The sequence below is a fragment of the Schistocerca gregaria genome, chromosome 3 (genome assembly GCF_023897955.1).
Source record: "Schistocerca gregaria isolate iqSchGreg1 chromosome 3, iqSchGreg1.2, whole genome shotgun sequence".
In the NCBI taxonomy this organism is placed as follows: domain Eukaryota; kingdom Metazoa; phylum Arthropoda; class Insecta; order Orthoptera; family Acrididae; genus Schistocerca; species Schistocerca gregaria.
The window spans coordinates 779,022,684-779,036,036 of record NC_064922.1 but is presented as its reverse complement, the minus strand read 5'-3'; the positions used below and the strand labels follow the sequence as shown (position 1 = coordinate 779,036,036).

The following is a 13,353-nucleotide window of genomic DNA, read 5'->3' as shown; positions in this document are numbered from 1 at the left end:
TTTTAATCAAACAATACTATCTCCCTTTATCCACTATCAAGAGACGTACAATGTCCTTACAAAAGCAATGGATACATGAATATAAACAACAACAACAACCACCACCACCACCACCACCACCACCACCACCACCACCACCAAACATTTCTTTAGTTTATCAAACGGCTGAAAAATGAGCAGTTAAGCCATAAATGACTTAAGTCTTTAAAAAATAAATAGAAGCAAGCAAAGAAATATTTTGATAGTGAATCGCACCACGTACTACAGAATACATAAGTTGAACATAGAATTATCACCTCAGTGTTATGAACAATAATGTGACCATTTGGTTTCCTACCTGGACCAGAAGAATTTCTTTAACTTTTGCATGTTCCTGCTGTGCCCTCTCTAATGCTTCCTTCCGAGCCAATTTCTTTTGTTGCTTAGCGGCATCTGCAGCAATACCTTGGAACTGTTTGTTTAATTCACGTGCAAATTCTAGAGTCTGCTGTACTTCATTAAATTTTGACACAGCATTCAGCTGGTCACTGTTTAAGACTTTACCATTTTTCTCTTCTTCACGATAGGATTCTATTTTTCTCTGTCAAAAACAAAAATACATTAATACAGTGGGAGACTAATGCAGATACATATACACTGCACATTCAAAAGGAGCCCCAATGCGTGATTTTCGATTTTCAGAAAAAAATTCTCACATTAAAGTTCTATAAAAAATGATAGGAATTTTAAAAACAAAGGCAAGGTATATTATTCTATTGATGGATATTCACTTGTAATGCTCAGCACAATCTTTGCTCATGGCCTCTATATTTGTTAAGTGCTTGTTGAACTAAATTTTACTCCATGTAAGCCTTGTTTATATTGCATGTGACAATTTATTATTTATACAGTTTCCACCTCTGCTCTGCAGATTTTCAAGGAAATATAACTGCACTACTGATGCATTTAATCTGCAACTAAAATACTGTCACAAACTGAATAACCACCTGTATGTTGGCATGCCCATGTTTAGGGGAAAAAATTGGTAATTAAGAAATCATCCAATGTCTGCGACTGAAGTCTATATTACACTGTCAAGGTTCTTTGATAATTTTTTATACAAGCTAGGGCCCACACTAACACTCATAAAATGTGTGGAAAGTATCGCAGTGCATTGTCAAAGATTTTTTATAAAATATCTGACACTTTACAATAATATGGGCCTAAGCCACACTCCTTGAGTGTTGCCAAGTATAGAAACAATTTCTAAACACATCTTCTCATAAAAATAGAGCACCACTGAAGTTGAATTGGTTCAATTGCTGAAACCAATAACCCCGGTTCTCGAAGTTATCAGCTTGTTCCAGTTCTTGAGTAAGACCACCGATTTAAGAAGTTCAAAGTTGGCATTCTCGATAAAAAAAAATGACCCACAATATTTTTTTTATCTTTACCAAAATCCTAAAATGTTAGACATGCTAGTTGATTGTATGCTAAGAAAGGACGCAACCTGGATGTCTTCTGGAGGAGTATACAATGACCTATGATGTGATAATTCTAATCTTCAGAGAAAAACTATGAATGAAAGCTATCATTGAACTCTGCTTTCCCACAACTTAGCTGATTGTTTTGACAGCTTTTTTTTATTTTATTCATATCCTGTGTCAAAAAGAATGGTTATTAATCCAACAAAAATAAAGATTGTGTTTACTCAAGTAATACATGCAGTTTACATTTCAGGTACCTGATAACTTAAATGGGTCGACAGAAGTGTCCGCTCCCATGCATCGGCTTTGACCCTTGACGTACGGGTGTTGTGTGTGGCGTCATGACAGCGCAGAATTTGGCTTGTGAGTGTGGCGTGTTTGTAGATGTCGTCATGTTGTGCTCTCTGGTGGTATGTTCAGGGTTTTTGTTTGTGTGGTGTAATGGGCTCAGTTTGCTTCTATACATTATCCAGAATTCTTCGAGTGTCTGCTGTGTATGTAGTCTAATTCGTTTCAGTGAGTTAACGATTTTGTGTGAAGGTTAATTTAGTGTTGTTCGCTGTAGATCGTAAAATTAATTGGTGGTTGTTTTTGTTGAGGAATGGATATGACGGATAAAATTAACAGTGCGCAGGTCAAGGAAAGTGTTCGATCACAAAGTGTGGCTGAGTATGTTGGTATCGGAAGATGTTTTTGTGCTATATAGACCAAGGGAAGTGTTTGATTCTAATTTATGAGATCAGGAGCTGCTGTTGAGCTATATAGGTGAAGGGAAGTGTCCGATTCCAGATGATATCGTGTTTAGTGGTATTTGGGGAGCTTTGTGATGTCTGTTTTTTTCTTCGTTTTATGTGGTTTTGTATGGGAGTGGGTGTCTAAATTTGTTTATATTTAGTTTGCCCCCACCCAAAAACACCCCATTTCCTGCGATTGTCCCGTTAGTTCATTAGGCTTTTTGTGGAGTGTGTGTGTGTTTTTCGATGTACTTTCGTCGTCATAATGTGTATGTACCGGAATTATATGCACCACATTGGAATCGTGGTTTAAGGTCATTTACGCCATATTTGTGACGTCATGGGTCAAAGCAGATGGGCGTGTTCGGACGCTTCCCTATTTCCACTTAAATACCTCGTTAGTTTTAAGCTACAAAATTAAATATTAATTCGATTTTTAGTAAGCTACACATGTGGTATTTGAAGAAAGTCCAGATTTCATGGTTTGTTACTGCAATACCAGAGTTCTTTTGTTAAGCTGCCATCAATCTGAAGGGTGATTTGGAAACATTTTACTAGGCATGGTCCTATTACAGGTGGTATACTGAAGTCACCTCCTGACTGGGGCAGTTCAACATGGAGTCAAAATCATGGTGCAACTCTGCACTTCTCACATTAGTTCTTTTAAGTAGTATAAGTATAATGTCCTTAATTTTGTATCTCCAACACCTATTCTTTCTCTAAATTGAAATATCAACCACTGTTCTTAAATACACAAATGAAATTTATTTACAAAAGATTGAACATTATATATAGATTTTGTGGGGTCCAGATCTCTGGTTGAATTTATGTGGATTGGCACAAAAATAAAATCATGACATCAATAATCTAATCAGTACACACATTTAGTTAAATTAACAAACAGTCAGTCTGTTTCGATGGCAGATGTAACATTGCTTTAGATAACAAAATGCATGAAAACAGACGAATTAAGTTCTTGTGCATGTATCTTGATGAAGTACTAATTGTAGTATCAAGCAAAAGTAACACACTATAACTGCAAAATAATGAACATCTTGGTTATATACTTTTTCTTACTACTGCCAGGATGCATTTTATATTCTCCCTCCTTCAGCCTCCGTTAAGTTTGCTGCTGAAGTATCAAATCGGCACTACTTTTAGCCGTCTTAAATTACTTAACTCATGACCTGATTTAATTCAAGAACATTCCATTACCCTTGTTTTACTTTTGTTGATGTTCATCATCATCCTCTCTTTTAGATGATGAAATCAATTCTTTTCAATTGCTCTTCAAGGATTTTTGCCATCTCTAACAGAACTACAATCTCATCAGTAAATCTTTTAGATTATTTCGTGTCACTCTAACTTAATTCCCTTTGGTTTCCTGCCTATTTTGTAGCTTTCGGTTAAACAGAAAGAAATTACAACTAACAAATGTAACTGAAGTAATGAGACTTGGCGCACACAATCCAATATTTTGTTTCTGAAAAAGTTTGGCATAGTACAGAATATGAGCAACCTTCATGCTTACAGAGCAGTAAATTACTTTAAAATAAAAAGGGTAGGCCTATATTTTCATTTCTTCTTAATAACAGTCCCTTTCCTTTATGATATTGAGTTGAAAGTGGCATAAACAGTAATAAGGGACCATACTTTTTACATTGTTTACACTAATAAATCTAAATGGACAAAAAATCCTTTGCTTTTACAATATCTCTGCTGATAAAAGGACCACTACCAGAGCACATGCAATTCTGATGATCAACAACAGAACTAATATTTTCCATCCACACTTTGCCAAAAAAATATGATGAGGTAGCTGAGAGAAAGGGAAAACCACGCTAAAGTGTGATTAGTGATGGTAGCTAGTGTAGCATTTGATCTGCAGAGGATCTTTTTGTGACAATATTTACTTTTTTTGTAAACGTCTGACAACTCACTGTTTTATCATTTTAACGCCCCGTTAAAACGGAAATATGGCCGAGTGTTGAAATTTTTACACTGAGGGCAAGCAAGGCCAGCTACCTTTAACAGAATCGCAACACAAACTGCGCAACTAGCAGCTTTATGATTGCATTCTATTTATTTTAGTCCTCCTCATTGGAAAGTCAAAATGGTGATACTTTTGGTTTAGTAACCCTTGCGTATTCCAATTTCAAGTAGACACTGATCCTTCACTCTCTTCTTAGGGTAACCAACATTTCTGTTGAGATGTATATACGTATTTAAAGATATTACAAGATTTCTAGCACGCCTAAAAAGAATTTACGCTGTCAAATGCGTCAACATAAAGCAAGTCGTACAAAAAAACCTTAATATTTCCCCGTGATGATTGATCACTTAACCCTCGTTTATCGAAAAGATGAGAGGTTAGATCACATGCTTAGTTAGAAGTTAGGACGGTATAAGCAAGCAACAAATCGCCTTCAGACTTGGGTAGCATTACTGCAAAAGAAAGTATTTGAAATACTATCCCTATCCTCACTGGACATCGGCTATTTATTCAAACATCATTTACAGATCTGAGCTCTTCCACACTGCTTCACTGTTAACAGCGCGTTTACGTAGCGATATAACCAACTGTGTATTATACTGCGACTGTCAAATGTAACAACAATACGTCTGTACATATATGCCATTTCTAATGATGAGTATACGTTGCTTTAACTTCGGCTACTCAGTTTAGAGCACATGGTAAAACTAGACATGGCTGCCGTTGCGCCCCTTGAAATGTCATTTTTAAATGATTTAATTTATTACATAAACTATACCAATGTTATCTGAAATCCACATACCTTCCGTTTTTCTAGGTTTCTTATTTTATGTTCAACTACTATAATCACTTGTTTAATAGGATCAACAGCCTCCGTAGAGGCTTGTTTTTCTAACTTCGCTGTAGCGGCAGAAGGCATCCTTCACTGGCAACAACTCTGCTGGTACTTTTTGCTCAGTGGAAGAGATAGTTACAGCATTCTATCGATAGAGGACCTGTTGGGGAAACAGGTGAAAATCACATTGCGGATATGCACATTGGAGCGCCAAATTGAAAATATTAACACGTGAAAGTTTATGAGCGAGTAAAACACTGCGTTAAATTCTAAAATGAACTTAAGCTTTAATCAAATTATGTAGCACAGTACCGAAAATATATCTACTGAATTAGTGATGTACTCGGCAGAGATCAACAGTCGGGGAAAAACATCAAATAAAGCTGATTAATTTGTCTTATCAACAGTGACGTCATACATTACTTCTACCTCAACAGTTATTAAAGGAAAATATCATGATCGATAAAAAGGTATGAATCAGCGAAGATTTACTTCGATATGCACTTAGCTCTATTTAAAAAATTGATAGCAGAAATACATAGCTGCTACAAATATCTCCTATGCAATTAATTTTTGAACTCTTTCTGGAACAGTTTACAACAGAGATAGAGCATTTTATTAAATCATCTGTGCTGTTTAGCGCCACTTAAAAAAATCTGAATTAGAGTTTTACTATGCAAATTAGCATCCAGCGTCTGTAACTCTATATCGTAACTACTGAAGAGAAGGCTGACTACTTTCATATTTCTGTTATTTGGAAATACTTAAACCACAAAAAACGCATTTTTGCTATTCGGCTGCGAATTAATTAATGGACTTTAATATCAATCTGCATTATAGCGATATGCATTGTATATAATATCGATACATCACCGTGATTCATGTATTATGATATATCTTTCGTAACAAATGTTTCTTCAAACTTCAGACATTGCAGTTCTGACGTGAACTGGAATCAGCTGGAATACATGCTTGGAAACATTACTGTAACGTAACCCACTCGGCGATGACACTACAATGGCTGAGGTTTCAGCCGCCAAGATAATTGCTTTGGATCCATATCTCTGAACATTTCATCTCAGCAATGTCTTTGTTTCATGCATATGAATGCGGGAAATTAAATGAGGTAAATACTGTTCCCGGCGTTAAATATACGTAACCATAATAGCAATATTAGTCGTGGATGCAGTTACCCTAGAATGGGGTCGAAGATAATTATTTTATACGGAATACCACAGCACATTATAAAATTATGTGATGTCATATCATAGAATACTCTCAGCGTTGCAAATAAGGCATTTCGTCAAGTACACAATGGTCACAAATCATTTTTTCTGTCCGTATTTCCTCAGTGAGTTAAGTCCAAGTAACCAGTGAAGAACTTATTGCTATAAGGTTTTCCGGAATCTAAAACAAACAGCAAAACACATGGCGTCAAAACAGTCAGGTGAGATAAATTCAGTAAATGCCCATGCTCCAAAATGTGTCGATTTAACTGATGCGGAAGCTTTTCTTTTGCATTCACAGAATAAATCAAATAAAAGATTTAGTCGGAGTAGAATAACAATTCTAGAACAGAAGACTGCAATGGATTCAGTGACTTTGTAATTAAGGCTATAATTAAAGAAATTAGAACTCCTCTAGTGTACCGTGCAAATAAAATCCTTGATGATGGCATTTCCTCTGGTTGCCTTAAAAATCACGGTTACACTAATCAATTAACCATTAAAGACTATTGAAAGCCTGATAACTGAAATTCACAGTGCTTTTGAAAGGAAACTGACCACCTGTACAACACTCGTAGACTTAAACAAAGCATTTTATTCAGTATCACATGAGATAGTTATTAAAACATAGAATATTGTGGTATTGCAGACAAACCACTTAATTTGATTAACTAATACCCAAATAACAGGCAACAGTTAATGAATGTGAACAACGAAAGATCACAACTAATGAAAATTCTGTGTCGAAACAACGTATGTTGGAAACAGTTCTGCCCATGCAGGCAGCCAGTGATGCAACACAACTACTGTGTATGTGGAGATGCTTGCAGCTGGCGTATGTTGATACCACAGTTCATAAGCATTCCTTAGTAATACCAGCTCACACTCATACTTACATATGGTGGCTGCGTCCAAACCTCTGACAGTTACATAATAGCAGTCCCCCTCCCCGTCCCTGTCCCTTCCGGGAATCATGAACGTTTATCTCATTGCAGACACAGTATGGTTTGGTAGTGATCAGAACTTGGTATATGACATACACTGTAGACACAAGACAACTTTAAAAAAGTCAGAACACAATACTGATAATTAAGCGTGGATTAACATTACTTGAAGATCCAAAAGACTTAATCCTCTTTGTTGCTTGAAACATATTTAAATCATTGTTAGTAGTCATTGTATTTTCTTGAATATCTGTAATTAAACTATTATCTTTGGGGAAAACTGGACAGGGAATGTTTTGCTCATGTAAGGCATATCAGACAAATCACATGGTAAATCATTGTGGATGGCATTTAAAATTAATCCATTATCATTTAATTTGAATGTGAAAGGTTGAGCTGGTGTATCAGAAATTTTACATCTCAATGTGACATCAAAAGTCGAATTGAGAGAGTGAATTGTACCTTCAGAACATTATTTAGGAAATGACCGAGACAGTTGCATTAACTTCCTAGATCAGTCGTCTCTTGGAGGATTATTCATAGACAATGCTTTCTCACAGCTATACATTCTACTATCTAAAAATACTGCCAATTCTGGGCAAATTAACTTATGACTACGTTCAAATATATGCAGATCATGTTCATTTAGAAATAAAAAATACCTTCAATGATTACTGATCAGTAAATAATCCTTTATCTGACACTTGAGAAGGCCTGCTTGTTGCCACATGACAGGATAAGTAAAAATTTTATGCATTTCAATATTATGCTTTGAAGTAGACATGGGTATAGTTACAGTAACAATTAATTCATCTTCAGTCATCAGAGAAGATGTCGTATAAATTGTAAGAATTAACAGTAAATCATATTAGATGTTGCATCTAATGTTCAATTGATAGTAATAACTGTAAGAATTGGTGTGGGTGCAATAATACATTGCTTAAGCAATCATTTTTAGAGCTGTTATTAAGTTAAGAGCATCAATTGTAGCATTCAATAGACTTTAAGTAATTCTTAAAAGAATAGTCTTTAACTCTAAGTGAGTACTCACAGGATTCTTCAAATAGTTTGGATGGTTGCATTCATCTCACCACAACTCATGTTGGAATGTGTAATAAATCACTTGACAATTTGTTCAATAAAAACTGTGTGATTAGAAATGGTTCCTTACATATTCATTAATACAATTATGTCTATGGACAGGTTAATTGAATTCGTACTAGACTGTTGTTCAAGGGCTAAAATTTTGTCTTTAACTTCCAATAGGTCTCTGCTTGTTAAAGTACCAAATACGGTATGAAGGATACTTCTGCCAAAATCAAACCAGCCACGTTTGAACCTAATCAATGTTTTGTGTGGCAGAATGTCTAAGGAACAGTTAATCTCTGTTTCATAGTTAACAAATGTGGATTCTACCTTCCTTTTGGCAGTAATCCAGTTATTATACCAAGGCGTTGCCATTTCCAAAACGACGTCATTATCTTTGATTTAAGGGATCAATTAAATTTGCGTCTTAACAGAAGTGAATTGTTGAATCTCATTCATATTGTATTTAGATACAAGCTTAGCATTATTTGTAGAAACTACCATGCTGATTGCGGTTCAAAGAAAACGCTTGTTGTCTGGGGTACTATTACTATAGCATTAATGGAACACTTTGTCATAGTAAAAAATTAGAATTACGCTAAACATGGTAAATTAGTTCTAAATACTGGAGTCAAACAATGGATATAATACAAATGCATCTCTTGTGGTAACCTGTGGAATAAGATTTAGTTGCACCTGCGCAATTTATGTAATAGCTGCATTTGTACAACGCATTCATGTATGCATTTGGCTGAAAAATAAAAACAAGCTTTACACTCACCCCCATTACACATGTCTGTGAAGATTGTAAGAGGGTGTGGGTAATGGCAATGCCTCAGCCTCAAAGTTTGAACTGCAACTTCATGTTGCTTATGGCCTGGGTTTAGGAACAGCTGGTTGTCCTCTTGGTCGGTCCCCATCATCATCATCATCATCATCATCATCATCTTGCAATACTACCGGAAGTCACCCCAGAAATGGCTTTACACAATTGACCTGAATGACAATTGAACGAAAAGGCAGTTGGAGCTTAAGAGTGACTGGCAACAACAACTCCAAGATTGGATAAAGTCCTTTCTAAAACTTCTTGAGCTTTTTGTTCTGGCTCCTTTTTAACATTACATTTCTCAGGGAGACAAGATCTCCGACTCAATCCTGTGGTGCAACTGCTTGGAAATCGTGTTGCTTCACTTGCTGCAGAAAAGACTGATGATTCCGCAATTTCACTCCCTTCCATGCCTCTATTTCCCTTAGGTCTGTCCCCAGATCGGTCTGCCGCTGTGGTTGCCCCGGTTGCTGCCCGCAGTGGGGCTGAGCCCTCGCCTGTGGTTGATTGGGAGGTCGTTCCAAGGCGTGGCAGGCAGCGAAAGGCGTCCCCGGAAGCTGACCAGAAAGCCTCCCCGGTGCGTCTGACAAACCGGTTTCAGGCACTGTCTCTGGCTGAGCCAGATGCAGCTGCCTGCCCTGTTTCAGAGGATCATTCTCAGCCTTCAAGGTCCGGGCAATCGCAGAGGTTGGGCTTACTGGTAGTTGGGAGCTCCAATGTTAGGCGCGTAATGGGGCCCCTTAGGGATATGGCGGCTAAGGAGGGGAAGAAATCCAGTGTGCACTCCGTGTGCATTCCGGGAGGAGTCATTCCTGATGTCGAAAGGGTCCTTCCGGATGCCATGAAGAGCACAGGGTGCAGCCAGCTGCAGGTGGTGGCACATGTCGGCACTAATGACGTGTGTCGCTTTGGATCTGAGGAAATTCTCTCTGGATTCCAGCGGCTATCTGATTTGGTGAAGGCTGCCGGTCTTGCTTACGAGATGAAGGCAGAGCTCACCATCTGCAGCATCGTTGACAGAACCGACTGCGGACCATTGGTGCAGAGCCGGGTGGAGGGTCTGAATCAGAGGCTCAGACGGTTTTGCGACCGTATTGGCTGCAGATTCCTTGACTTGCGCCATAGGGTGGTGGGGTTTCGGGTTCCGCTGAATAGGTCAGGAGTTCACTACACTCAGCTGGCGGCTACACGGGTAGCGGAGGCTGTGTGGCGTGGACTGGGCGGTTTTTTAGGTTAGAAGGCCTCGGGAAAGTGCGGGATGGGCTGCAATGTCAAAGGGTGCTTGGCAATTGCAGGACGTGCTTGGATCAAGGAACAGTCGGAATTATAGTTGTAAATTGTTGTAGTTGCGCTGGAAAAGTCCCTGAGCTTCAAGCGCTAATAGAAAGCACAGAAGCTGATATCGTTATAGGTACAGAAAGCTGGCTAAAGCCTGAAATAAGTTCTGCAGAAATTTTTACGAAGTCTCAGACGGTGTTCAGGAAAGATAGATTAGGCAGAATTGGTGGTGGAGTGTTGGTGTCTGTCAGTAGTGGTTTATCTTGTAGTGAAGTCGAAGTAGATACTCTGTGCGAATTGGTGTGGGTGGAGGTTATACTTAACAGCCGAATTAAGTTAATAATTGGCTCCTTCTACCGACCCCCAGACTCCGACGATACAGTTGCGGAACAGTTCAGAGAAAGTTTGAGTCTCGTAACAAATAAATACCCCACTCATACGGTTATAGTTGGTGGGGACTTCAACCTACCCTCGGTATGTTGGCAAAAATACTTGTTCAAAACCGGTGGTAGGCACAAAACGTCTTCCGAGATTGTCCTAAATGCATTCTCCGAAAATTATTTAGAGCAGTTAGTCCACGAACCCACGCGAATTGTAAATGGTTGCGAAAACACACTTGACCTCTTGGCCACAAACAATCCAGAACTGATAGAGAGCATCATGACTGATACAGGGATTAGTGATCACAAGGTCATTGTAGCTAGGCTCAATACCATATCTTCCAAATCCATCAGAAACAAACGCAAAATAATTTTATTTAAAAAAGCGGATAAAGTACCACTAGAAGCCTTCCTAAAAGACAATTTCCATTCCTTCCGAACTGACTATGCGAATGTAGACGAGATGTGGCTCAAATTCAAAGATATAGTAGCAACAGCAATTGAGATATTCATACCTCATAAATTGGTAAGAGATGGAACGGATCCCCCGTGGTACACAAAAAAGGTCCGAACGCTGTTGCAGAGGCAACGGAAAAAGCATGCGAAGTTCAGAAGAACGCGAAATCCTGAAGATGGGCTAAAATTTACAGACGCGCGAAATTTGGCACGTACTTCGATGCGAGATGCCTTTAATAGGTTCCACAACGAAACATTGTCTCGAAATTTGGTAGAAAATCCGAAGAAATTCTGGTCGTATGTAAAGTACACAAGCGGCAAGACGCAGTCAATACCTTCGCTGCGCAGTGCCGATGGTACTGTTATCGACGACTGCGCCGCTAAAGCGGAGTTATTGAACGCAGTTTTCCGAAATTCCTTCACCAGGGAAGACAAATGGAATATTCCAGAATTTGAAACACGAACATCTGCTAGCATGAGTTTCTTAGAAGTAGATACCTTAGGGGTTGCGAAGCAACTCAAATCGCTTGATACGGGCAAGTCTTCAGGTCCAGATTGTATACCGATTAGGTTCCTTTCAGATTACGCTGATACTATAGCTCCCTACTTAGCACTCATATACAACCGCTCGCTCACCGATAGATCTGTACCTACAGATTGGAAAATTGCGCAGGTCGCACCAGTGTTCAAGAAGGGTAGTAGGAGTAATCCATTTAACTACAGACCTATATCATTGACGTCGGTTTGCAGTAGGGTTTTGGAGCATATACTGTATTCAAACATTATGAATCACCTCGAAGGGAACGATCTATTGACACGTAATCAGCATGGCTTCAGAAAACATCGCTCTTGTGCAACGCAGCTAGCTCTTTATTCGCACGATGTAATGGCCGCTATCGACAGGGGATCTCAAGTTGATTCCGTATTTCTAGATTTCCGGAAAGCTTTTGACACCGTTCCTCACAAGCGACTTCTAATCAAGCTGCGGAGCTATGGGGTATCGTCTCAGTTGTGTGACTGGATTCGTGATTTCCTGTCAGGAAGGTCGCAGTTCGTAGTAATAGACGGCAAATCATCGAGTAAAACTGAAGTGATATCAGGTGTTCCCCAGGGAAGCGTCCTGGGACCTCTACTGTTCCTGATCTATATAAATGACCTGGGTGACAATCTGAGCAGTTCTCTTAGACTGTTCGCAGATGATGCTGTAATTTACCGTCTAGTAAGGTCATCCGAAGACCAGTATCAGCTGCAAAGCGATTTAGAAAAGATTGCTGTATGGTGTGTCAGGTGGCAGTTGACGCTAAATAACGAAAAGTGTGAGATGATCCACATGAGTTCCAAAAGAAATCCATTGGAATTCGATTACTCGATAAATAGTACAATTCTCAAGGCTGTCAATTCAACTAAGTACCTGGGTGTTAAAATTACAAACAACTTCAGTTGGAAGGACCACATAGATAATATTGTCGGGAAGGCGAGCCAAAGGTTGCGTTTCATTGGCAGGACACTTAGAAGATGCAACAAGTCCACTAAAGAGACAGCTTACACTACACTCGTTCGTCCTCTGTTAGAATATTGCTGCGCGGTGTGGGATCCTTACCAGGTGGGATTGACGGAGGACATCGAGAGGGTGCAAAGAAGGGCAGCTCGTTTTGTATTATCACGTTATAGGGGAGGGAGTGTGGCAGATATGATACACGAGTTGGGATGGAAGTCATTACAGCATAGACGTTTTTCGTCGCGGCGAGACCTTTTTACGAAATTTCAGTCACCAACTTTCTCTTCCGAATGCGAAAATATTTTGTTGAGCCCAACCTACATGGGTAGGAATGATCATCAAAATAAAATAAGAGAAATCGGAGCTCGAACAGAAAGGTTTAGGTGTTCGTTTTTCCCGCTCGCTGTTCGGGAGTGGAATAGTAGAGAGATAGTATGATTGTGGTTCGATGAACCCTCTGACAAGCACTTAAATGTGAATTGCAGAGTAGTCATGTAGATGTAGGTGTTCTTTGCTGATTCCAGTGGTTGATTGTGCAAAGTCCAAGGGCGAATGCATCCTTCTACCACACACATTTTCATATAGACTTGGGCCAGTTGATGTGTGCATTTAAGAAATTCACTCATGAAAT

At 38.9% G+C, this 13,353-nt stretch overlaps 2 protein-coding genes across 8 annotated transcripts in view; one reads left to right on the top strand and one right to left on the bottom strand.

Annotated features, from left to right (window-relative positions):
• The window catches only part of LOC126354177 (caprin-1), an 87,394-nt gene extending 81,246 nt beyond the window's left edge, over window positions 1-6,148 (bottom strand). Inside the window, exons 1-3 of one of the 4 annotated variants that reach the window (XM_050003617.1) lie at window positions 5,902-6,148; window positions 4,996-5,188; window positions 338-580 (exon numbers count right to left, since the gene is read on the bottom strand). In XM_050003617.1, the coding sequence (XP_049859574.1) occupies window positions 338-580; window positions 4,996-5,112 (360 nt within the window). In that variant the 5' untranslated portion in view covers window positions 5,113-5,188; window positions 5,902-6,148. Of the gene's footprint in view, window positions 1-337; window positions 581-4,995; window positions 5,189-5,340 lie in introns of all 4 variants that reach the window. The other 3 variants (XM_050003619.1, XM_050003618.1, XM_050003620.1) reach the window with 3 other exon arrangements.
• Window positions 6,066-13,353, top strand: part of LOC126354178 (uncharacterized) — a 29,646-nt gene continuing 22,358 nt past the window's right edge. Inside the window, exon 1 of one of the 4 annotated variants that reach the window (XR_007565274.1) lies at window positions 6,066-6,154. Coding sequence is in view for 2 of the 4 variants with exons in the window: in XM_050003623.1 (XP_049859580.1) it covers window positions 6,457-6,475 (19 nt within the window). In the remaining 2 variants the exon portion in view is untranslated. The other 3 variants (XR_007565273.1, XM_050003623.1, XM_050003622.1) reach the window with 3 other exon arrangements.